Source organism: Phyllostomus hastatus, unplaced genomic scaffold (assembly GCF_019186645.2).
Source record: "Phyllostomus hastatus isolate PE091 unplaced genomic scaffold, TTU_PhHast_1.1 phas_scaffold_78, whole genome shotgun sequence".
Lineage (NCBI taxonomy): Eukaryota > Metazoa > Chordata > Mammalia > Chiroptera > Phyllostomidae > Phyllostomus > Phyllostomus hastatus.
Window position 1 is genome coordinate 94,364,313 of NW_025334041.1, and position 23,746 is coordinate 94,388,058.

The following is a 23,746-nucleotide window of genomic DNA, read 5'->3' on the forward strand; positions in this document are numbered from 1 at the left end:
GAGGTGCACAGAGACTGAAGTTTGAGATATGTTTTATTCTTGTTTGTTTATATCATGTTTCTTTCTTTTGGAAGTGCTCTCATTTTGGTACATATCTAAATAGCAAAAAGCAATGTTATAAAAACAGATCTTTTGATACTAGGTTCTGATACTGGTTTATTTGAAAGTATTTGATAATATAGTCTGTTTGAATTGATAAAAATATCTTGCATTATGTTCTTAATTGTTCAGCTGCTCTGATATTTGGGATAACCTTTTCAATCTTGCCATCCTTGGTGGAAATCACTTTTAGGCTGCAATGCACTCTTAATAGGGTTGGCTGATCAAAGCCTTATTGATCTCTGGGTGGGGGGGTGAATAGAATTTGGATGGTTATGTTGGTTTCATTTATATACTGATAGTATTTATTCAGTATTCACTCAAAAGCCATTTATTGAGCATTTACTGTGTGCTGAGTATTGCACTGGGACATTTCTAACACAGTATACTGGACTGGCTTCATTGCCCAGCAGCTGTGTGTCTTTCACGACAATGTTAGGGAGCTAAATCGAGTATTGCACCTAGCAGTGTTCCAGGAGAGCTCCTTGCTGTCTTCAAAGGGGCCCCTTCTTAAGTGGTGAGACTACTGCTCCCCTCTCCCCACACACATTACTGACTCAGCACACAGCTGCCCATTATAGAGGCAAGTATAGACTTATTTAGAGTGGATTCAGCTTTTTCCTCCTCCTTGCCTCCCTTTCTTTTCCTACATTTTTTTGTGTAGGTTCATCCAGGTATGTGAGATGGCCTGCCTGCCAGCCAGCCCAAAGCGCAGGAAGCCCTTGGAGAAATGCCAGACTAACTGTTACCCCAGGTACCTGGGGGAGGCCGAGAGTCTGCCTTTGTAGAAGGTGTAGACACTGCCCTCCAGGGGCCTCCTCAGGTCCTAGGCTCTGGATCACACTGGAAGGAGAGGAGGAAAAAATGTGGCCCTTTTGCTCACCTTTCAATTTAGGGTGCCCACATCCTTCCTCACACACAATCCCCTTCCTCTTTGTAAATAATTTTCCATCATCCTAACACACCCTAGCACTTCCACCTGCAAGAACCCCAAGTGCAAACCTATGCTAAGTGCAGAATACATATCTGGGTTTTATTTCTATGAAGATAACTGACCATTCTCTGTTTTCTGAACTGCCTTTAAGGGAAAAAAAAAAGTGAAAAGCAAGGTGGGATCGACTGTATTTTTAACCATTCATTCATTCATTTCTTTATCTTTAAGTCTGTAAAGGTATTTCCCTCCTAAAGGCAGACAGTGAATATTTTATTTTAATCTTGTAGTTTGCATCGAGACAGACATTTTAACCCTTCATTTTCTGGCTCAGCCGGAGTCCCCCGCGCCAGGCGATCCATGGCACGAGGGCTGGGACTATATTAAGTCTCCCTCTTGGAGCTGTTTGTTGACCACATTCACGTTCAGAGCCCTGGAGCTAAAAGCACTTTACACCATAAAATAAAAGCACTGTCTTTTTTTCTAAAAGGTTACGTCTGGAGGCCACGCGGCTCATACTTCATACCGAAAACTACTGAAAAGACTATGAAATCCTCTATGATTTACACTCTCTCACTGCATTAGGGTGTAGATCTGTTCGACTCTAAAAATACAGTGGGTTTCTAACCGACGTGAATATATGTGCATTATTTCAGAAAGTCTGTTAGGAAACTTGTCAACACATTATAAAGCATAAACCAGGACTTGGCTATTAAGTAGGGAGATCAGAGGCAGAATATATACTGCAGGAAGTCCTGGGGAGTCTCCTCCGCGGGCAAGATAAAAAGGGGGCGGAGGGGAGGGGAGGGGTCGTCTGTTGGCCGGGAGTTAACTCGCAATGTCGTCACCAAAGGTTTGGTAAAGAGCCCATGGAGCGTGTTACCCCCTTAGTGAAACCAGCAAAGGTTCTGCAGCTCCAAATGAACTTAACTGAACAGTCAGAAAATAATTTTAACATTGTCATAATTTATTACTTTCTAAAAGCCACTTTTGGAAAGGTAAATATACTTATTGTGTATCCAAGTGTGCTCGTTTAAAGTGACCTTTCACTCCTTTACAAAACCACCTGCATCATTAATCAATACTTATGTAATATTTTAAAGCCTCTTAAAACAACACATTTTTATTTCTTTAAACACACGTTCAAACCCTCCCCACCCCCCACTTTTGGGCGCTTTAGCGAGCACCCAGCGGTCCAGCCGCAGTCAGGGAGAAGGCGTCACTCTTAGGGGTGATCGCGAGGTACTGTGAGTAAGGGTCCGAGACCAGAAGGGACCAAATACCTATACAACCCTAGTTTTCTGGACTGGGTGAAATCAGGCTGGGGGAGGGGCAGGCGTGGAGGGCAGTTCCTATTTCACTGTAGGCATTTTATGATGGTGAAATTAAATATATGTTAATGGTGGAAACGTCGCTGCTGACCCCTCCATTGGCACCCAGGGAAAGCAGCTGCAAAATTGGGTTTTTAATGTATGTTTTAAGATGTGGTTTCAGAAGGAACCCCCTAGAATCTGAAACAAGTGCAATAACATAGCAGACCTACTTGTAACTAAGTGCTTAATTTCCTATTTTTTTTAAAAGAAAATCAATAAAATGTTGCCAGTTATTTATTGGAAATAACCACAGATAGCGGCCCTGATAGGGTCCCGGTTTTAGAGAGCATACAACTGGGTAATGAATTGTAATTCAGAAGACTGTTAAATGTGAACCACAGAACCTTTCAGAGGTAATAAAGTCATTACTTTTTACACTGCAGTCAACCCTGAAAAGCTTTATACACACCATTATATATAAATCATACATATATATTTCCACAACACACGTTCGCCCATTTATATACATTCTCTATATATGGACTTTTATGGATGGATGGGAAAATATTTAAATTTGAAAAGCTCGGTTCCGAAAGAATCTGACTCACTATTGTTACCTGAAGGGGCTTTTATTTAATTTACTTATTATTCAAAGGCCTCCCAGTTGCACTTTCTTCTTTCTTCTCCTCACCTTCCTTCCAACTATTCTTCTCCTTGCCTTGCTCGCCCCTCCCCCCCCCGCCCCCCCCGCCAGGATATTCTTCTGGTCGCTCTAAGTCTAGTTTAACACGACAGGAAAAAAAAAAAATACAGTAGTGGAAGAAAGATGCTGACCTGCTCCGAAGAACTCATGAAAAAGGGGAAATGGTGTCACGTACACGGTACAGAGCTTTACTGAAAGTGAATCTTCCTGCTTCTTGAACAGGATTTGAGTCCCTCCCCCCACCTCCAAACTGGAAAGAAACAACAACAAACCACATTTACACAAATGCAGTCCAGCCCACATCTCTCTTCATGTTAAGCATCAAAACCTCTTTTTCTTCCTTAGAGGAACCCGAAGCTTCGCCGAGCTAGGCAAGCCAGTCATTTTCTAATAGGTTTGAAACTTTTACTAAGACAGCACATGAATAAACAGCCACTTCCCTGCGCGGCTGGGACGTGGGTGCGCCCGCGCGAGCCGGGCCCCTTGCTTAACACAATAAAGCCCCCCACCGGGTGGGCGAATTTACGAAAACGACGGCCCTTAGACTGAGGAGGGGGAATAGAAGCAACGACGGGGTGTGGAGCCCCTTGGAGGAGAGCGAAGGAGGCTCCTTGCTCCGCAGACACACACTCACACGCGTCCACCTGCAGCTCGGAGTCTCGCGGGCCGCGGCCACCCGCCTCCACCCTGCACGCTCCGCGCCTCCCTCGGACTTGAGCCCCTTTTCCTCGCACCCTGCCCTTCCGGATTTGCAATTGCAGCGTGGTCTCCGCGGCGGCGGCGGTGTGGGCGGCGGCGGCCGCCTAGGCTGCACGGTGGCGCAGGCCGGCAGGGAGGCTGAGAGGCGGGAGACGCCGGGGGACTTTGTAGGCACGTTTCCGAATAAACTTTCCAATCGCAGGGGGTGCTGTTGCTGTACATTTTACGTAAAACTGAAAGTATCCCACGCCAGAGTGAAGCCAGCTTTTTGACAGCGGCAGCGTGTGTGTGTGTGTGTGTGTGTGTGTGTGCGCGCGCGCGCGTGTGCATTAAAGAGACAGGGGTTTATTTCCAACAGGTCTTCCCTAATTTCCTGAGGACGTCTGCAGAAAGGCCGGGGTGGGGGTGGGGGTGGGCTGTGGGCTTCACGGTGTGCGCCTGGGCCGGGGTAGCAGGGGGAATGCGGCCCTGACCCGAGGCGGTCACCCCACCGCCATGGCCTCCCTGCTGCTCTTGCGAGCCAGTCGCTCTCCCTCCATTCCCCATTTTCTCACCCCGGGTAACGCACAGGAATAGTTGTGCTCTGTCCCCAAGAAACATTTTCTTTTCATTCCTCTGTGCTTTTCCAGTTGCTCTGGAGTGGGAGGGGGTGTGTCCATCCTTAGGACCAGGCTCCCGGACCTCCCGCGGAGCCCGGACCACGTTCCCCGGGATTGGAACTCTTAGGACTACCCGTGCTTTGTCCTCCGGCCCGCGGCCGCTCGGAGGGGTGGACGCTTCGGCTCCTCCCTCGCCCGGGACCCGGAGCTCCCCTCCGGGTGCCGGGTAGTGCTCCGAGGTTGGCTGCTCGTTCTTATTTCTCGGCCTCTCTTTTCCCAACCCTTGGGATCCTCGACTCAGGGCTTCTAGCTGCATCAATACCCAATCGCTTGTCGGGGCGCTCAGTACCCAGGCCCCCCTGCTCGGCCTTGGGGGCGCCCTCCCGACCCTCCAGCCCAGGCCTGCACCGCCTCCTTCGCCCTTGCCCCCTCTCTCCAGGCTGCCTGGGCTCCTGGAGGCCCCAGCGCTGCCCTTCCGGACCTGCCACCCTCCAAACTTGGGCTGGACTCCGCTTCTCCGCGCACTCACTCCCACCTCCCCTCGCCCGCTGCGTAGCTGTAACTTGGGAGGCTCAGCTCTCAACTTCGGGTGATTTTTCTTTGCTATCCTCTCTTTAGGCAAAGTTTCCCGAGCGCAGCCGCAGGCTCAGGGCTTTCACTTCGGCCCCGGCCGTCCACACGCGGGGAGCAAGCGCGGCGGCGGCGGTGAGGGGAAGTGGGTGTGCGCACAGAGGAGGGTGTCCGGGAGCAACTCTACCTGGCTTCCCTCCGCCCGCGCTTCCCCGGCCCCAGGCTGCAGCCTCCCGGTACACTTCAGCTCAAAAAAAAAAAATCTTTCACTTTGGGGTGCACGTGCGGGTGGGGGGGGGGGAGGGAGCACGTTTTGCTCCCTCCACCCCTACCCCCGCCGCCGCATTTTTCTCCCTCGGCCACGCCACTGCTTCGGCGCTCGCTGCGGCCACTGGTGAGCCTGCGGCCCCAGCGCCCCCTCCCCTCCGTCTGCCCCTCCCCCGGGGGCCGCGTCTGGAGTCTGCGGAGCCCCCCGCCCCGCACCTCCCCCGCCCCGCACTGGCCATTGGCTTGTCCTGGTCTCTTTTTCATGTCCAGCCCCTGATGTGTGTCCATTGGTGTGAGCTTCCCCTTCCCTCCTCCCCTTCTCTCCTGCTCGCCCTGCCCATGTTTTGTGTGTCTCTGTCCATCCAGACTCCTGACGTTCAAGTTCGCAGGGACGTCACGTCCGCACTTGAACTTGCAGCTCAGGGGGGCTTTTTGCCATTTTTTTCATCTCTCTCTCTCTCCCTCTATCTCTCCTCTCTCTCTCTCTCTCTTTTTTTTTTTGCTTAAAAAAAAAAAAGCCATGACGGCTCTCCCACAATTCATCTTCCCTGCGCCATCTTTGTATTATTTCTAATTTATTTTGGATGTCAAAAGGCACTGATGAAGATATTTTCTCTGGAGTCTCCTTTCTAACCCGGCTCTCCCGATGTGAACCGAGCCGTCGTCCGCCCGCCGCCGCCCGCCGCCGCCGCCGCCCGCCCCGCAGCCCACCATGTCTCGCCGCAAGCAAGGCAAACCCCAGCACTTAAGCAAACGGGAATTCTCGCGTAAGTAACCCAATAATAGTAATAATAATTATTAATAATCACGAGGGCGCGCAGGACGAGAAGCAAGAGCGAGGGGGAGAGAGGGGTGTGTGCATGCGTTTAAAAATTTTTTCTCAAGAAAAATCTCCGAGAGTCGGGATGAAAGAGATTAGAGGGAGGAAAAAAACCTAATTCCATCCCGAACCGTGGCCGTACGTACTTTTGGGATAGCACGCACCTTTTAATTTTATTTAATTTTACAAAAATTGACTCCCTTTTCCTGCTTCCCGCTGCTTTAGTTCGCTTTTCGAAAAGGAATGTAATGATTTCCCCTCTAATTTTGCAAAATAATGAACAATGCTATGTATGGATGCGAACAACTCATGCAAACCTAGGGGAGGGAACTGGAAGGGAAAGGGGGGTTGCTTCCACTCATCGAAGGAAGGAAAACGGTGTGTGTGTGTGGGGGGGCATAATAGGGAACCCAAGCCTAAAAATATATTCCCAGGGAGAAAAGAGGTGAGACTGGCCCTCGGACATCGGCGCGCTCACGGTAAAGTGTGCACAGGGAGGAAAGTAGTCATCTCCACAATAGTGAGAAAGTGGGATTGTGGGAGGGGGCCCCGGGCACTCTGGAGTCTGCCGAGTGTGGAGAGGGGTCGCGTCGGCAGGGAAAGCCGGGCGACGGGGAAGGACCGAAGACGCGGTCGGCGCTGCCGCCTTTTGTTCCGGCCCGAGGTGGGTGTTTGTCCCGCTGCCTTTTGTGCCGGCTCCTCGCGCTGGCCCTCCCGCGCCGCCGCCGCCGCCGAAGGGCAGGAGCTAGGGCCGGGGGCGCGCTGAAGAGGGAGGGCGGGCGCCCCGGGCGCCGCCGCGGAGGCTGAGGCTGCCCGCCCCTCGCGGCCAAACCTTAGCGGCGGCGAGAAGACGTGCAAAATGAAATAAAATTAGATTAAAAATTAAATAAAACAGGGCAAGAAAATGTAAAATTTCTTGCCCCCCAAACAGAGAAGCCAAACCCTCCGCCGGCCTTTTTCTGCAACGCTCTCCTCTTTGACTCCCCCCCAGTACTCCCCCCGCCCCCCAGCAAAAATCTCACACTCTTTAGGTAGTGGGGAAAAAAATTACAATTACCCCTTTCCCAAAACCCCTTTAGTAGAGCAGTAGCGGCACGGAGAGGGAGCGAGGAACTCCCTCCTCTTACTATTTTTTGGAAGATTTTCAAAAAAAGTGGAAGTGGATTTTGATTGGGAAAAATCTCGTGTCTGAATGTTTACAAGCACCGCGTGTGCGGGAGCCTCCTGCCAACAAACAGACAGAGGACCGAGCGCGGCGCGGCAGCCTGGGAGCCGGCGGTGGCGGCGGCAGGGCCTCGCCGGGGCCTCGTCGAGCCTCGCCGAGCCCCCGCCCGGCCCGAGATCGCCCACCGGGCTCCCGGCGCCCGCCCGCCGGCACTGCGGCAGGCCGTACGGTGACTCGGCGCGGGCAGGGTCCACAGTGCCCTCTCGTCCTCAGTACAATGCCCAGACCTCTTCCTAGCCAACCCGACTTCGAAATTGGCAGGGGAGAAACTCGGCTTTGCAAAGCATTTTTATCTTGCAAAGCTACTGGAAAAGTGCGTTCTGGTCCCCTCCCCGGCCCCCGTGTCTCCTGTACACAGCTTGGGACGGTGAGGAGGTCACCTCGTGCTTTCCCTGCCTCCCTCCCACGGGGTCTGGCCACCAGTCCCCCAGCTCCCGAGCACTTAAGCCAGATAGTGGTGGGTGGGGTAGATGGGCGGGGGTCGGCGGGGGAGTAGTGTATTCGAATTTGCGTTGTTTGGGTCCTGGATCCCGGGACTCCGTGCCCTCTATCCCCGGCCTGGCTCGGTTCGGGGTTGGGGGGTTGGAACCCTTGTGAACCTCTCTAACGGGTGGGTGGGTAGCTGTCTACTGGCTAGAAGAGTGCGTCTGGAAAGGCGGGCGGTGGGCACTTAGGAAAGAAAGTTTGTCAGTGAGAGAAAGACGTGAGAAGGGCCCATATCCTTTCCCCTCCTCACTCATGACTCTTATTTTAATTTTTGATGCAATTTTAAAGGACCACCTAAACCCAGTTCTGTATTTTTTTTAAAGGGGTGGGAGTGCTGCGCACAGTGAATTGAATTTTTCACTGGGCCCTGGAACTTGTCACACACTTTGGAAGCTCCCCCGCCCCGGCACGTTGCGGGGCCCTCCCTCTCCCCACCCCCGCGCATCCCTCGCTCGTCGCTCTCCCCCGCCCCCCACTCCCCCGGCTGCGCCGGATGCGGAGCAGACGCGGCGCGCGGCGGTGTGAAGTTACAGCCCGGCCAGGTACCGGCGGGGAGGAAGGGCAGTCTTCGCAGGACTCGGGAAAGCCGGGCCCTCCTTTGGAAGGATGCATTGGGGGCTCAAAAGACGGACTGAGACCTGCAGCCCTGGCTGCACCTTCCCCCCCTTCCCGAGTCCATCTCGGGGTATTCCTGGCTGGGTGGGTTAACCTCCCTCTTCCCCCGTTTCAATAAGGGCCTTAGGCTACTGGACTAGCTTGGAAGGGGGTGCGGGGGTCACTCCTTTTACTGGGTGCGAAGAGGGGGCGGGAGCCATTCCGTTCTTCTGGACGCCCCCCTTCCCCCATCTTCCGCTCCTGGGGCTGAATGAGAGACGTTCGGTCGCTAGGAGGCAGAACAAGATCAAGAAAGCTCAGCGAACTTGAACCTGTACCACTTTCACCCCCCCTCCCCCGCCCAGCGTTTCTCTACCGGGGAGGGAAGAGCTTTGCAAGGGTGGGGGTGGGGGTGGGGGGAACCGGACGGTTAGGCAGAATTCCCTTTCTCCCCCCCCATCACCCCTTATGTCTTTGTTCTTCATTTTGACTTTAAAAATGCTTCAGGCCAGGGCTGCGGAGAAGCACCCCAGTGCGTTGACACCCCCGGCCGCCGAGAGCGGAGCGGGGTGCAGTTCTCGTTTTTCTTTCGGGGTGGGCATTTTTGATAGAGAGGCAAGGGGAGTGCGCGCTCTCCGGCTTCGGGGCAAGGCCAAAGGGCAGGATCGGGCAAGTTTGCTCTTAGGCTCCAGGTTCACTTCTTCCACCCCCTCACCCCTGGCTCAAAGCACGGATCGCTGCGGCCACCGCGGGCTTTCACAGCGACTCGGCAGCCCGACCCCTGGTTCCCCCGCCTCCTACAGGGTTCGCTTCGGAGCCCGAAATCACAACAATAGTAATAGTTATCATCATAATGATGCGGGCAAGCAGCGTCATTAATAATGAATAACCGCAGCCGCCGTGGCGCTGCGCACATCGGTGCCGGGTATTGCGGGAGAAATGCTTTTGCAGAAATCTCCCAAAGTAAAAGTGTGAGCCAGAGGACACGAAATGTATTTCAGGAGCCGGGCTTGTGGTGTATGCGGTGATACAGAGACTACACCAGGTTAACCAGCCGAGATTTTTAAGCCTCACGTGCTATTTCTCCTAACTGACTGGCCCCAGGAACCTCATCACTCGGCGGGCGAGCTGGACCGGCGTGGAGGCGGCAGTCGGGGCCCCGGGCCGCCCACCACCTCCCGGCCCCCGGTTCCCGGCCCCTCGGCCCCGCAGCCGCCTGCTGCACGTGTTCGCAGCGAGCGCGGCCGGAGCCTGCAGCCAGCACGCTGCTCGCTTTGTGCCTCGGAGTCCCGGTGCCCAACTTCACTTTCTGCACAGCCCGCCCCTGCCGGGCCCCCTGCTCCGGGCCTATCGCCCTTGCCTCCGCTTTTGTTTCTTTGCTTTTCCTCTCAGCGTTTCAGTCTTGGTTTGCTTCCTTACCTTGTTAAGATAATCAAAGGGAAAGACTTGGAAAGCAAACTTGAAGGCAGATCTCTTTTCCCCTCCCCCTCCCCCTCCAGCCTTGTTTCCCTTGCTCCTTCCCTACATTTCTTCTAAGGATTTTTTTTTTTCCTTTTTAAATTTATTCCTTTGCAACAGCAGAGAGGAAAGAGATCTCAGTTAGCCGCTGGGGCATTGAGACATTTCAGTCTGTCTTGCTGTTTCAGCGCAGAAGCGTTTTATTTTCTATTTCTTTTTCTTGTAGAGAATTTGCGGCTAATTATTATGATTATTTGCCCACTCCCTTCCACTTCAATCCTGAACTCCCCGCTTTGTAGCCGCTGCTTAGGCCGGAGCTTAGAAACGATGGTATTGTGGGGGGCGAAAGAGGATGGAGTTGAATTGAAGGAGGGGGTAAAATGGCTGAGGTTAGGAATATTTTTAGGGAAAGAGGAATTTACATTAAAATACAGAGAAATTATCTGATGCCCAGAAAGAAAATGTTGATTACCACTGAGAAAAGATGTCAATGCAAATCAGTAGACTACACCAAGAAAATTGTATTTTCATATTTTCTTTGTGCCCTACTTCGTCCGATTTTTAATAATATGACAGCAATAATAAGAACACGTTTTGGTATATCTCTGAACATCCCTAGCCAAATGTTTTGCAGGGAGCCCAATGTTAAACATATTTCATACATTAGGATATAATTCTTGTTAATTAGCAATAATTTACCTTAAGAGCATAGAAAATGTTGAGGTTACAGGTTTTATATCTGTACATTTGATCATCTTGTTATTTTCAAGAACTTTGCCTTCTATAAAATTAATTAGGTGAAATGTGGAGGTGTAATCAGCAACCTCTGAATTACCACTTCATTTCCTGGTTTTGATTGTAAATCAGTTCAGTCACTACATTTAGAAGACTTTAACCAAATCTATTCTGTACCACACTACCTTTAACTGTTTGATACCTAAGAGAATATTTCCATTTAGTTCTAAATATTTTCACTTTCAGGGCTTGGGATTAAAAAAACGAATCTTAACCGTGGTGTTTTTAAAAAATGTTTTTTGCAGAGTCTGTGTACTACTAACTTTAGTAAAATAAAATATTTGTCCTGTGTCTTTTTTCAGTCTGTAAACCTCAGAACTTTTAGTTAATGCTGGAAAACAACAACAACAAAAAAACCACATTTGTTGGTGTTTACTTAAAATCCTTAATTCACATAGCAGGGATCTGGGAGGATGACTTCCCTATTCAGTTCCTCACTTTGTCAAAATGAAAGCAAATGTAAGAGAAAAATGACATAGAGGCACAATGCATAAGCACTTCCGTTCGTGTCCTTTTATTTGAAAAGTATTCCTGTAGATTCTCTATTGCATTTATCTTTTGGTCAGTGTATTGGGCAAAGAAACGTAAGTGCTTACCTTACTGTCTTTATTAGTAGGAGTATAACCTTCATATTCCTGTGGTGACCTTATGTTAAATTAGGAGGAGTACCAGAGGCTAGAAATTATGACATGTCCTACTTGAGCACAGGTGCAGCTAGGCAGGGCTCTCTCAATATTATTTCACCCAGCACATCTGGGAGTTACTCCAGATCTTCCCCCTCAATATTCAGCCTGGGTAGGGTTGAAATAAATTTAACCTGAGTTCACTGGATTTTTGCACTTTATCAAAATCTGTTCCAATATTCTACACTCAAATTAAAATCTATTTTTTGATTCTCTGTGGCTTTAAGTTCATTAAATGTGAAATTGGCAGCTTGCTAAAGAAGGTCAGACTGATTAACTGTTTAAGACTTGTACATTTTCTGCTTCAGTTTTATAAACTGGCAGCATTCTGGATGTGTTTTGTATTTTGTGATTTTTTTTTAATAGAGTAAGCTTAAGGTTTCAGGAGCAGAGACTTACCAATTCTCTTTCCCCTTTTGTAAGGTTAAACAATGACAGAAACTGCTCAAATAGATGCTGAAATATTTTGGTGCAAAGTTTTTTTTTAAAAAAGGAAGCAGGAATGAAAGACATATCTACCTTGTTATACCATCGCTGGTGATTATGTGTGCAGAAATAGCCCTATAATGAAGTGTTTTAGAGCTCATTCAGAAAATTAGTCAACTTTGACAACATTAGGCAGAGTATTTCAAGTCTAAAAGAAAGGACTTCTCAACCTTGTTCTGAAATGTGGCATTTGCTTGACCATTCTGATTTTTATGTGATGGGGGCCACCAAGTGCAAACATGTTTAGAATATTTTAAGCTTTCTTTCTTCAGAATGAAAAAATGACTAATTGGCTTATTTCCTTAAGTACTCAAAAGTATCCCATTTAGCTAATGTGTCTGAGAAGAATTGCCAGTGAATTTGGGATTTCTTTGATTTTTGTGGCACTGCTGAGAGAGAGACCAGAAGGGTTTTTGGCAGTGTGAGTTACGCTGTGTTATGATTATTATTTAGATCCGTTTCACGGGTGAATGCAGTCGTTTTCTTATTACCGCAGTGTAAACGTGTGGCACATTTTCTGTGTGATGTAGTAGCTTTCTAATTTATAAAGCTATGTCTCTGTATAACTTAGGAGTATATACGTTCATACACAAAGGGTGTGTGTGTTTATTCACCTCTCCTTTTATTCTTTGGCACAATAGATAACTTAGTCTATAGGAAAAAAGAATCTTGGTTTCCATCTGTGTTTTTATAAAAAACATTTTTGGGGGGTTAGTTATTATTTAAGTGTTCTTTATGTCCCCTGCATTAACTTTATTGAACACATTCTTCCCAAACTCACAAGCCAGACACATCTGTATTATGTGTATATGTGTTGGTGCATATTTCTGGAGTTTTGAAAGTTAGACTTGAAATATATGATGATTTCTTTAAAGATATGATGATTTGCCTCATTGATAAATTTGCTTTCTTGCTGACCACCTCCACAGCTTTGTACATTTTAGGTGTTCACATTTTCTGGGGATTAGATGGAAGAGCCTAGAAACACTTTATATAATGTGGTGGGATGGAATGGGGTTGATAATATATATCCCCCTTTTCTCTCCTTTCCAGCAATCTAATAATTATGCTTTTGTTTCTCAAACCACAGCCGAACCTCTTGAAGCCATTCTTACAGATGATGAACCAGACCACGGCCCTTTGGGAGCTCCAGAAGGGGACCATGACCTCCTCACGTGTGGGCAGTGCCAGATGAACTTCCCATTGGGGGACATTCTTATTTTTATCGAGCACAAACGGAAACAATGCAATGGCAGCCTCTGCTTAGAAAAAGCTGTGGATAAGCCACCTTCCCCTTCACCAATCGAGATGAAAAAAGCATCCAATCCCGTGGAGGTTGGCATCCAGGTCACGCCAGAGGATGACGATTGTTTATCAACGTCATCTAGAGGAATTTGCCCCAAACAGGAACATATAGCAGGTAAATGAGAAGCAAGGAGAAAAGCTGTTTGCATGTTTTCTTTTCATTTTCAGAGGCGCTGTAGCCAAGCACTAAGGAGTGGTGAAGTGCTTTCTGTATTTCTCCATGTGACTGTCTGTGACAGCTCTGTAATGTTAAAATAATCGTTCCTATTGCTTACGTCCAGAACACAATATAAAAATAAGTATTTTCCACTTCACTGAGTCAGATGTAGGCAGAATAGGTACACACACCTGATACCCTCTCTCTGGATCTGCTGATTCTGAGTTTCTTTCCCTTTTTCGCCCCTTCTCATTTTTAAGTGTTGAACCTTACTACACCTAGCCAAATTTCCAATGTTCATTTCTAGCCTGGGAGACAAGTCAGAGACTAAGTGGCCACATAGGCATTTATAATTTGGCCAATGACCTGTTTTGAGTCAGAATACCTGGCCAGGCCTCCTTAGGGGTGCAGTTAGTTCTGCAAGCTTCTGTGAAGTGGGCTGGGATGGCAGGCATTTTGGAAAGGGTGGAAAGAGTTAAGTGAGCTTCAGGTCTAGCCTTGGATCCATATTGGCTGTCAGCCCGTATGGGGCTGTAATTAAACACAGCCCCGTGTTGGGATGACACCGTGACCTTGACTTTAAGATGCCATTTCGACTGGCCAGGCCAGAGTAGAGAGGGCAGTTGCTGAAGCGCACAGACATGCTTACTCGAAAAGTTTAAGGGCATGTTGGAAATTTCAAAAGGTTGGTTTGACAGGAACGGCTGCTCCCTGCAGCCTGCCTCCTCAGCTAAATGATAAATGCTTCTCTGTGCTCTCTCTTGTCTCTGATGTGGTTTTGACAGATGTATCTTGATTTTGTTTGTGGTTTACACAACCACATGTCACCCTTACAAATGTCCAGTCCAGACTTCCACTGTTTCTGCTATAACACAATGTAAAAATTCTCTTGGAAAAATACAATACATTCAATAGCTCTCCTTCATTTGGTTAGTTTTAGCAGAGAGGTAGCTAGGTGTGTGGGTTTTTCAGCAGCTCCAGGGAAAAGGAATTAATGGCTAACAGAGGGACTTAAATCCCTACTCTAAGTGATAAACAGCAACACAATATAGTGGTCCTTAACACACTTTTTATGAAACAACAGTGATTTAACACATAAGACAAAGTGAATGCAGATTCTCTGGTGACAGAAACTGCTTGCCTGTTGGTGGATCACTTTCCTCTATTTTCCCCTATCCCCTCCCCCAAAGACAGGAGATCTGTTCAGTTTTAGAGAAGATAGTGCCTATAATCAATTGATTCACTGGAACTTGTGTCTCTGACCTAGTTTGACCACAAAGTTGAACTGTAGTAGGTCAGTGGTCCAGGGGGGATTAAATGTCATATTATTTCTTTTCTCCCCCTCTGGAATTTGATCATTAAACTCAAACGTGGCATTTCTTTCTTTCTTTCTTTTATTTTTAAATGCTTCCTGCAATAGTATTCAGATACTTTTCCTTCAGTGAAATGAAAAATCTGCTCCCAGGCAAGCTGCATTTACAAAATATTTTTCTCGAACCCACCACATTTAGCTTATGTGATGTGTAGGTTAAGATTCTATGTCCCCCCTTCCTCCCACCCCCCAGTAGGATATGGCAATGACCATTTCCATGTGCTGTCTTGTGACTGGAAGGAAAATGAACAGAAGTGTAAGGCATGATTAATGAAGCAAGAGCAAGCGGAAGGGGATTTGTCATCTTTGGAGATCCAAAGCCTTTCTAAATCACCAAATATGGAGTAACACTTGCGTGATGTAACATCGTATTTACATATCGAGCTGCCTGTTTAAAAGACAAAACACAGTGTCTGTCAAGCAAGAATTAAAACCACACTTCTTACTGAGGTCCCAGATAGGTTATTCAGTCTCAGATTAAGCAGCTTGGAAATTCTGTGCTTCTGTACTTAGAGGAAGAATCTAAAAGCTGAGGGAAGGCCCGATAGTGAAGGCTTTTTGCTGTTGCTGTTGTGAATCTATGTAGGGAAAGAAAAGATATTTCCTTTAACCCTCTGCTTGTTATAAAGGTTCTATTATTGTTTTTTAAAGAATCAGTACAATAACAGAGCCAGAGAAGCTAAAACAAAGGGCAACTTTAAAATATGTTTTATAAGGCTAACATGAAATAATCTCAGTGAGATAAAAAGCTAAGTAAGGTTTCTAAGATATTCAATGGGTGCACAAGTGCTTCAACCCAGGTGAGGTAAACCTTGCATGCATGAATAATTACAAAGCCTTGATTCCTTTCATTGTGTTTAATCAACTGTTCCCACCATGGAATTGGCTGAACGGAAATAGCATGGTCACATCTCAAAGCGAGGTGTCAGTAACTAGCGTCATGACTTCTCATAATTTACATTAATGAATTAAGAGTTTCCTATGGTGAAATTAACATTCTACCATTGCACGTAAATTAAGATGCCCTGGTCCTCAGGTGCCTCTGAAGTGAAGTTCTGGAAGACGGCTGTGTACTCCCAGCCCATTTCTCTCAAGCACGTCTTCAGAATTCCAAGTCTGCTTTTCTCTTTATGGTGAGGAAGGAAACAATAAAAGTAATCATTCAGTAGATACTTGAATTGTGTCACAAAAAGAAAGGAGAAGCAATGCCCTGTATTAGGAAAGAGATATATTGATGAATCTCGAGCAGAATATGTTTGGCAACCACATAAAAGGTAGTCATTTAAGTGTGCTGTGTAGGAAAGGCTTTATTAAAGTGATGTAAGTTGGGTTTGAGCTCACTGTGTGCTCTGTGCCATTTTATAGGCAGGAAGCAGGAATAAAACAGCGACAGATCTTCCTGAGATAAATAAAGCCTAGAATTCGGGGCTTTCAAATAGGAATATAAGGTAGAGATCTTTAAATCTTAAGTAAATGATATGCATTTTGACTGTACATAGGCCTCTTGAAGCTGAGTATTTTTTAGAAAGGATGATTTTTACCTGGCAGATAGATGGATATGTGCCCATCACTTCACCCATATACACGTTAACTACACACACACACAATGATCAGGTTGCTTTTGTCACTTTATTCAAATAGCCAAAATATTATATGACTCAGATTCATTGAGACCATTGCAATAGTGTTAATTTAACTGGAAACGAGCAGGTTACCCTGTGTGGGGCCCAGTTGATCAGTTTGTGTGTCAAATATCAACCATCAGATATCAGCAGCTTCTGACTGGCAGCCAGGTCTTTTAATAGGGGTTCAGTTTTGTTTTCTACTCTCATATTTTATGATGGGGGAAATAGTCATTGGAGATTAGAGAATGTAAAGCTGCTGTTCACTTGTAGAAAAGGCCAAAAAATATCATCCCACAGTATCAGATTTGAGGGTTTGGGTTATTGCACGTAGAAATCTTTAAATTAGGACTGGGCTGTCATAAATTAGGATTTTTGAGAAAATGGGAGAAAATATAATAAGTTCTATAAAATTTAGTAAAGTCTACTACTACAATTTTTTTCCCCTCCTTAAAATCATGAACAGACATATTTATATCAGGGTATTTAAAAATTATTTGCCTAGACAACACACTCATATCTAGGTAATAATAACATGTAAGACAGAGATATATCTAATGAAGGGAGAATTATTAATTCAGAACAGAAATACACTAGCATGTTTCTTAAAGGTGAATCGAGTATAATATACTTATGCTTTTCAGAATTTAGAAAATCATGTTGCCTTTTCTCTTTGTGCCCATTCTAGCTCTTTCCTAGTTCAGACTGAACAGGAGGATGTACTTGTATGCTTTACAGTATAATTGTAAATGAGACCATAAATTACAGTATCCTATTATGACTCCTTATTTTTCACTTTTCTTTATTTGTGTGATTCTGAATAAAAACTACTGACTGCTGAAGTGAATTTTTAGTATGGCAGCTAAAAAAGCAGCAACAACAACATCCCCCCTCCAATATACTGATTAACATTTTATTTGCCTTCAGAACCCACGGACCAGAGAATATTGTTTCCTGGTAAATTCCTAGGATTTTCATTGGCGGCCTGTGTTTGTGAGACCACTACCCAAAGACTCATGTTCGATGAGACTAGGAGTCCTATGTACAAGCTGTATTTGTAAATAAGACAGAGAAAGGTTGTGAACTGGCAGCTTGGATGTTTTGTCAAAGTGCAATGTCAGAGAAACTCTTTCTAAGACAAATTGTAAATAGAACTGTCACAGTGATTGCATGATTGAGCTGCAGAAGTGTCTTACAATTGTTGGCATTGTCAGAGGACTTTTGAAAGCTTAATTAAACACAGTGGCCCACATGGCTGCTAAATTTACTTCGGAAAGCCAAAAAGAAAAAAAAAACCTAAAAGGTGGAAGATCCCAAAGATCCCAAGTTCTTCAGACAGTATCCTTTCCATGACACAGAAAAGATGCATTGTGTATTTTCCTAGTTGTCTTTTATAAATAATCGTTTTGAGAATAGGGCCACGTGATATGAAGATCATCCTGTGTGTGATGTGGCGATTGTGTTAGTTTTTCTGTCTCCTGCTGTTACAGACAGTTAATGTAAAAATGGCCTTTTATTGGAAACACAAATATGTATTCACTTCAAGAACAGGAGCAGAGGGAGAAAGTTTCCCTCCCATTCTCTGTGTTTATTCAGTGAAAACTTAAAAAAAACAGTGCTGTAATTTCTTAAATCACCCCATTCCTTGTGTTGCAAGTTGTGACTTTTAATTTAAAGGATCTGAAATGTGTTTTGCACACCTTTCTCCTGCTGAATGTGGCATTTAATGGTGGAGCTGCCCATGGGCTAGAAGAATGCAACTGGGTGTGGAAACGGACAGGCACTGTCAGGACAGCAAACCTTAAGGCTCAGGGAAGAGGCGAGTTGGATGCATACTAATGGCACATTTTAGAGTCCTGGAAAATCATTAATTTCACACTGCAGCATCAACGTAGTTTGATGAATGTGGGAGGCCTAATTGGAGTACATAACAAACATGTAAATCCTAGGGAAGCATTTCTCAGAATTTCATGATTTCTTCGTGAAAGTGTTTAATAAAGGAAAATAGTTGAATGGTAGCTTCCCACATTAGTCAGGGAGAAAGGAAGAAAGTTTGACTTTTCTTTGGGGGAAAATCTGAAATTTAACTGAAGTAGCGCAGCGAGGGAGATGCAATGAGATTGTGTCATTCGATGTTAATTTAATCTACTGTGGTTGGTCTGTTCACTCCCTTTATTGCACAAAGAAATCATTTGACAAAATTTACCCCAAGCCCAAGTCTGTTTTTACAGACAGTAGTACCAGCTTTGTGCAATAAAAAGCACTTAGCATCAAGCTGGACCCAGCCTGGCACCTTGCCACTTTTTTAGCAAGAGATTTAATCACCAAGGATCTTTAGTACCTTTCTGCTTGTTCAGATTTCATTTGGGTCATGGTTATGTCAGCACTGTTGTTATTATAAGGATTAAACAAATTTTTAAAAAAAACTTAGTGCCCATTTTTAACATCTCAAATCAAGCAGGTTTTTATTTTATGTGTCAATTTGGAGGACATTAATAAAGTTCATAAAATATGTTCAGACTATATAATTTAATGGATAATGACTAGTATTTTTATTTGTAATGCAAATAGAAAATTGGCCATCATATCCCTCACTCCTCTGTTCTTTCCTTCTACCCAGGTAGATCAGCACCCCCCAGCTACTTCTCCCCTCTCCTTCTGGGGTATATTGCTCTGGCCAATATCAGTAAATTTACCTTTGTAATTTGCCATGTAGTTTTTACAACAATGACCTAATTAATTTGAGCATGAACCATATTATTGCTACTAGAGTCATTTTCTGTCACAAACTTAATTTCCAGGAAATGTAACCTGACGAATAAGAATGCTCTAGCTCTCCACATGTGCTCCTGGAGACCAGAGGCAGATTTAAAATAATAATCATAAAAAAAATGCCAGCATTATTAAAGCCAGTATGCTTGATGCCAAACTCAATTTGAAGCCAGTAAACATCAGACTGTATTTCTAATCAGTTTTAGAATGTAACGTAGTCCATATTGGGTTCACTGGAATTTGTCTTCCTGCGTTTTTACTGGCCAGCTGCACTCCCTATGCATTTTTAAAACATTTCAGCAAAGGCTTTTGCTGTTCTTAGCAGGGTTCGTAACTTGGGGTCTATTTCTGAGCTCATCCGTCATTCTGTGATGGCATTGAGTTAGGTTGGCAAGGGAAGGATTTGAGGCCATGGGGGGTGGTGAGGTCACTTCTGACCCCAGCAGGGAATAGGTGAGCTTCATTTGCCTTTACAATAGGCACACAGTTACTGCACCTTGGAGGAGCTCTCAGGTGCCGCTCAGATGGGCGCATGTAAATGCCCTGTCAGAAGCGGAGCTGGAATATTAATGCTTCTTCCACCACCGAACCATAATAAAGCTGTACACAGCCAGCTTAATATGCAGCTAGTCTGGGGAATTGTGTAAACTTAGATAGCCCAGTGTGAAAGACAGCAATGTAAAAATGCTCTATATGGCACAGTGTTCATTCTTGTTCTTTGATCTATAGCAAAATGAAAACATCATCCTTTCCTCCTCTTGGAGTTGTCTCCCCAACTCTGCCACCTCCCAATCCACCACCAGAATTTTTTTTGCGTGTGCTCGTATGGAGAAATGCAACATAATTTGTTTCATATGGTTAATTACAGGCGTTTGAATATTTAAAAATTTTAAATAGCCACAGTTCCAGCTTTTCCTGTTAAAAGTATGTGATTTGAACAAAGGGTGTACAGTGTAAATATTTGTGGTGATTTGCAGCACCCCTCTTACCCCATTAAACACACACAGGCACATGCGCACACACTCAGTTTAAATCGACTGCTGACTTGCCGGACTTCTGTACCTTCATTTGTATTTTTTTGAAACCAACTCTCAACTGGAACTCCCTTAAAATATTTTACCATTATTTTTGAGCTCACTCTTGCTTGAGGTTTTAAAGAGGATTTTTGTAATGTGTTCATTTAACAGAATCAACAGCTGTCAGAACCAGTTGTGGTAAATCCACAAAACATACAAAGAAAAATACACACATTTCCTGAAACAAAACACTTGGAAAAATAAGCTGCCAAGAACTGGCGAATGAGAAGTTTGCAGACAGGGAACCGGAGTGTTTCATCTCTGGGCTCACCCTAGAGACCTATCAGAGCGGATCTGATGCAATGCCGCTGGAAGCTCTACCTGAACAGGTTGCTGCTCTGAGCTAGTGTGCTGAGCACAAGGACCGGGCTCCCTCCCTCTGCTGCCTTCCCTTTTCCTTTTTGATCTCTTTAGAAAGATAAAATACCAGGTTCTTAGAGTGCTCAACAACAAATTATATCCACTAAAGGTGAGACGATCAGGTTTAAACTTCCTATAAAGGAGGCGAGAAGGCGCCCTGCACACCCTTTTCCAGATAGGGTTGGCAGCCTGTTATGCAGGGTTGAATTGGCAGCCAGGGAATTCCCAGGGGGAGCCTGGAGCAGGCATGTTGATGAAGGGGATACCTGGGGACCTTTGGTCACTCACAATGAGTTTCTGTTTGTATCTTCCCTCTTGTTAGCATTGGCAATGAACAATTACACCTACAATTTGATCTTAGTTTTAGATAGAGGCAAGTCCACTGATTAAAAAATCCCATTAAAATGAAGAATGGAATTATTGTGAAACCTGCAAAGGTGCTTTTGAAAAGAACACAGGTGCTGTTGTGTCCCATCCCCCCTTCTATTTTCTTGTTGAACTTTCTGAAAAACACAAGGAAGCCTTCTGCTAAAGCATCAGGGCATTTAAATTTATGTTCATCAGTTGTTCATTTTCTTGGTATGTATTGATGCATAAAAACTGCAAAAAAATGAGATCTGGTAATTTTTAGGGAAATAAGGTGTAGCTTGGATTCTTACCTTAGCCAGAGCACAAAGCACTATATATGCCACGTCTTATCTTTCACATTTCAAATGTGGAATTTCTCTTTGGGCCAGAAAACAAACAAACAAACAAACAAGACCTGAAGCACTTCCTTTTACCTGCTCAGGTGATACCACGATTTCATGATTTATTTATACTGAAGGGGCAGCTTGCAACGAGGCTCTGACTGCTCATTTTGGCCCCTGCCCCAAGGTTTTGAGTTCACAGTTAAAACAATGCACTAACCAATGTTAAATTTAAATCTCATGATTTTTCTCTCTCCTATTCCATCCTGTCCTAAGATTAAAAAAATTATTCTTTTACATTTAAAAGTGAACATTGGCTACTGAAGAATGATTTAAAGCCTGAGAAAAATTTTAATAATAAATCGTAACCTTCTCATGTTATGTTTTTGTTATGTTAAGGGGAAAAATCAATAAGGAAAAATTTAATTCTGATAAAGATACTCTTGGATCTTTGAAAACAACTGCTGTCCTTTTAACTAAAACATTTGAGCAGCTTCAAAGACTATGTATTTCTTCTGATCTTGGAGCTGTGTGACTGGTAGCAAGAAAGAAAAAAAAATCTTATTCTACATACAAGTGGATTGCTTAACAAGTCTGCACAGACACGTACTTGTTTGTACAATAGAGATAAAAATTCCTGTATAAAAATAATTCAGCTGCTGACAGCAGGCATTGTTGTTGGACCTGTCTTTTGTGCCCGTCCCGGCTCTGGGCCCCCTCCCCTCCTATCTGCTTGGGGCAGCTTGCTGCCTACAGACTCCTGACCAGAAGTTAATTGCTATATATTAAATATATAGGTATTGTATCTAAAGAGGAATATCTCAGACCTTCCTATATGCATCACACTTTACTTTCTGATGTGACTGCAGCCTTGCCAGCAGCGGGGTGGCAGGCAAACGGTTCTAATAGGGAAAATGACTTGAAGGCAGTTAGGGGAAATTTGGCCTTCAAGTCCCATTTGCTCTGCAGTGTAGCATCGGTTTCTAAACTTTTGTTTTTAATCTAATTCTGATTTACTCTGTCACATCCCATATCAACCCTCATTGAACTCTGCTCATGTAGAGTAACATTAGTGTCAAACGGAATTGGGCAGGACCGTGGACCTGTGGCTCATACAGATGGTTGTGGATATGGGTTACATGCAGCTCTGCATCCTATTCTTTCTAATAAATGTTAAAATGTGGCACGTTTCCGAGAAAGGCCCACGGATAAGAGAGTCAAGGAGTCAGAGTAGTACCTGCGTTTTTTCTTCCTCTTTCCCTCCTCTTTCCTATTTCCTCCATAGACCTGTATTGCAGGTGAAGTCAACTCTAGAATGACATCTGAGGCTGAGTGGGGTGGGGGTGGAGCGGGAGAGGGGCGGCAGAGAGAAGTCACTGGAGTATTTTCAATAGGGGTTCAAACACAGTCACCAAAGCAGAGAGCCGTTTGGGTCCAGCAGCGGAGCAGTAAGCACAGGCATGTGGTCCTTTCAGGGCTGTTGCTCCCTGTCTGACTTGTACACTTGCACAGAGAGGATGGACATGCACTGTGGGGCTTTCACCTGCATTGGGTGTCTGGGATAGGGGAAGAGGAGGCCTTTCCTGCGAATTCTATCACTAGAATTTCTTAAATGTCATGAGGTTATTAGGTATGAGTTAGCATTCCAGGGGTGAGTTAGATTCTTCTCTAGACTGGTAATTGGGAAGCAGGAAAATTCAAATTCCCACGACACTCTAATAACTGGGATGGGTGGGGTGGCGGTGGTGGTGGGTGGACACCACAACTTTTTGAATGTCAGCTGATGTAAAAACTGCCAGGGCAGGATGGGGGAACCCCCAGGAAGATAAATATACACCGACAGGATTTTCACTCTTCAGAAGTAAACCAGATCTCCCTCCCCTGCCTCATATGCTCTCCTTTCTTGCTCTTTTCCCTTTGGAAGCAGAAACTTCTAAAATGAATGCCACTCCAAGCCGATGAAAAAGCTGTTTTTATACCATAGTGGATGTTTACACAGGAGACTGAACTTGAGGGGGAAAAGGCTTTTTTGGGAGGGTGGTGGGACTCATGTTAATCTGTTTTGTTGGAGGACTGTGCGGTACTGCCCATGAGCAACTCTGGGCTGTTTTTGATAAATTACCATGTTTAGAGATAGGTTTGGCTCTTCAGGGCTTAGTTTTATGAACAAAGTCCGTAACGATGTTTGCTGCCTCTGTTTGTCTCGCAGCCCCTTCGGCTTCACTAGAAGCTCAATGTTTAGTTTAAGCTCAGTCTGGAAGATATAACAATTTTGCATTAAAAAAATGAGGAAATCATAGGAAGAAAAACCCTTTGCTTTTTGGATGAATCTTACTGATAATTTGCTAAAGCTCATTTGAATTTTAAGCACTTCTTTAATCTTCAAAGGCTAAATTGCTTTATGAATATGCATGGTGTGGGCAGACTTCAGTTCATTACCTAGTTGTAAATTCTAATGACCATTAGGTCCTTCCAGTAATTGCGAATTGTTTTGCATTTTTGATTGGCCTATTAACATGTACATTCGGTGCACATCAGGCTGGCCTGTCAGCCGCTGAAGGAGAAAAAAAAGGTGAAAATTGTTTATAGCACCAAGATTCTTAGATTTTCAATCTTGCAAAATTGATGATGTAAAAAAATTAAAGCAGTGTTTTTTCTTCTCAAG

The 23,746-nt window shown here is 45.1% G+C and overlaps 1 protein-coding gene across 8 annotated transcripts in view; it reads left to right on the forward strand.

Annotated features, from left to right (window-relative positions):
- Positions 1–4,908: 4,908 nt before the first annotated feature.
- The window catches only part of BCL11A (BAF chromatin remodeling complex subunit BCL11A), a 96,800-nt gene continuing 77,962 nt past the window's right edge, over positions 4,909–23,746 (forward strand). For 4 of the 8 annotated variants that reach the window (XM_045827569.1, XM_045827572.1, XM_045827568.1 and 1 more), the window contains exons 1-2: positions 5,515–5,948; positions 12,819–13,148. In XM_045827569.1, the coding sequence (XP_045683525.1) occupies positions 5,894–5,948; positions 12,819–13,148 (385 nt within the window). In that variant the 5' untranslated portion in view covers positions 5,515–5,893. Of the gene's footprint in view, positions 4,934–5,512; positions 5,949–12,818; positions 13,149–23,746 lie in introns of those variants that run through there. The other 4 variants (XM_045827571.1, XM_045827570.1, XM_045827567.1 and 1 more) reach the window with 3 other exon arrangements.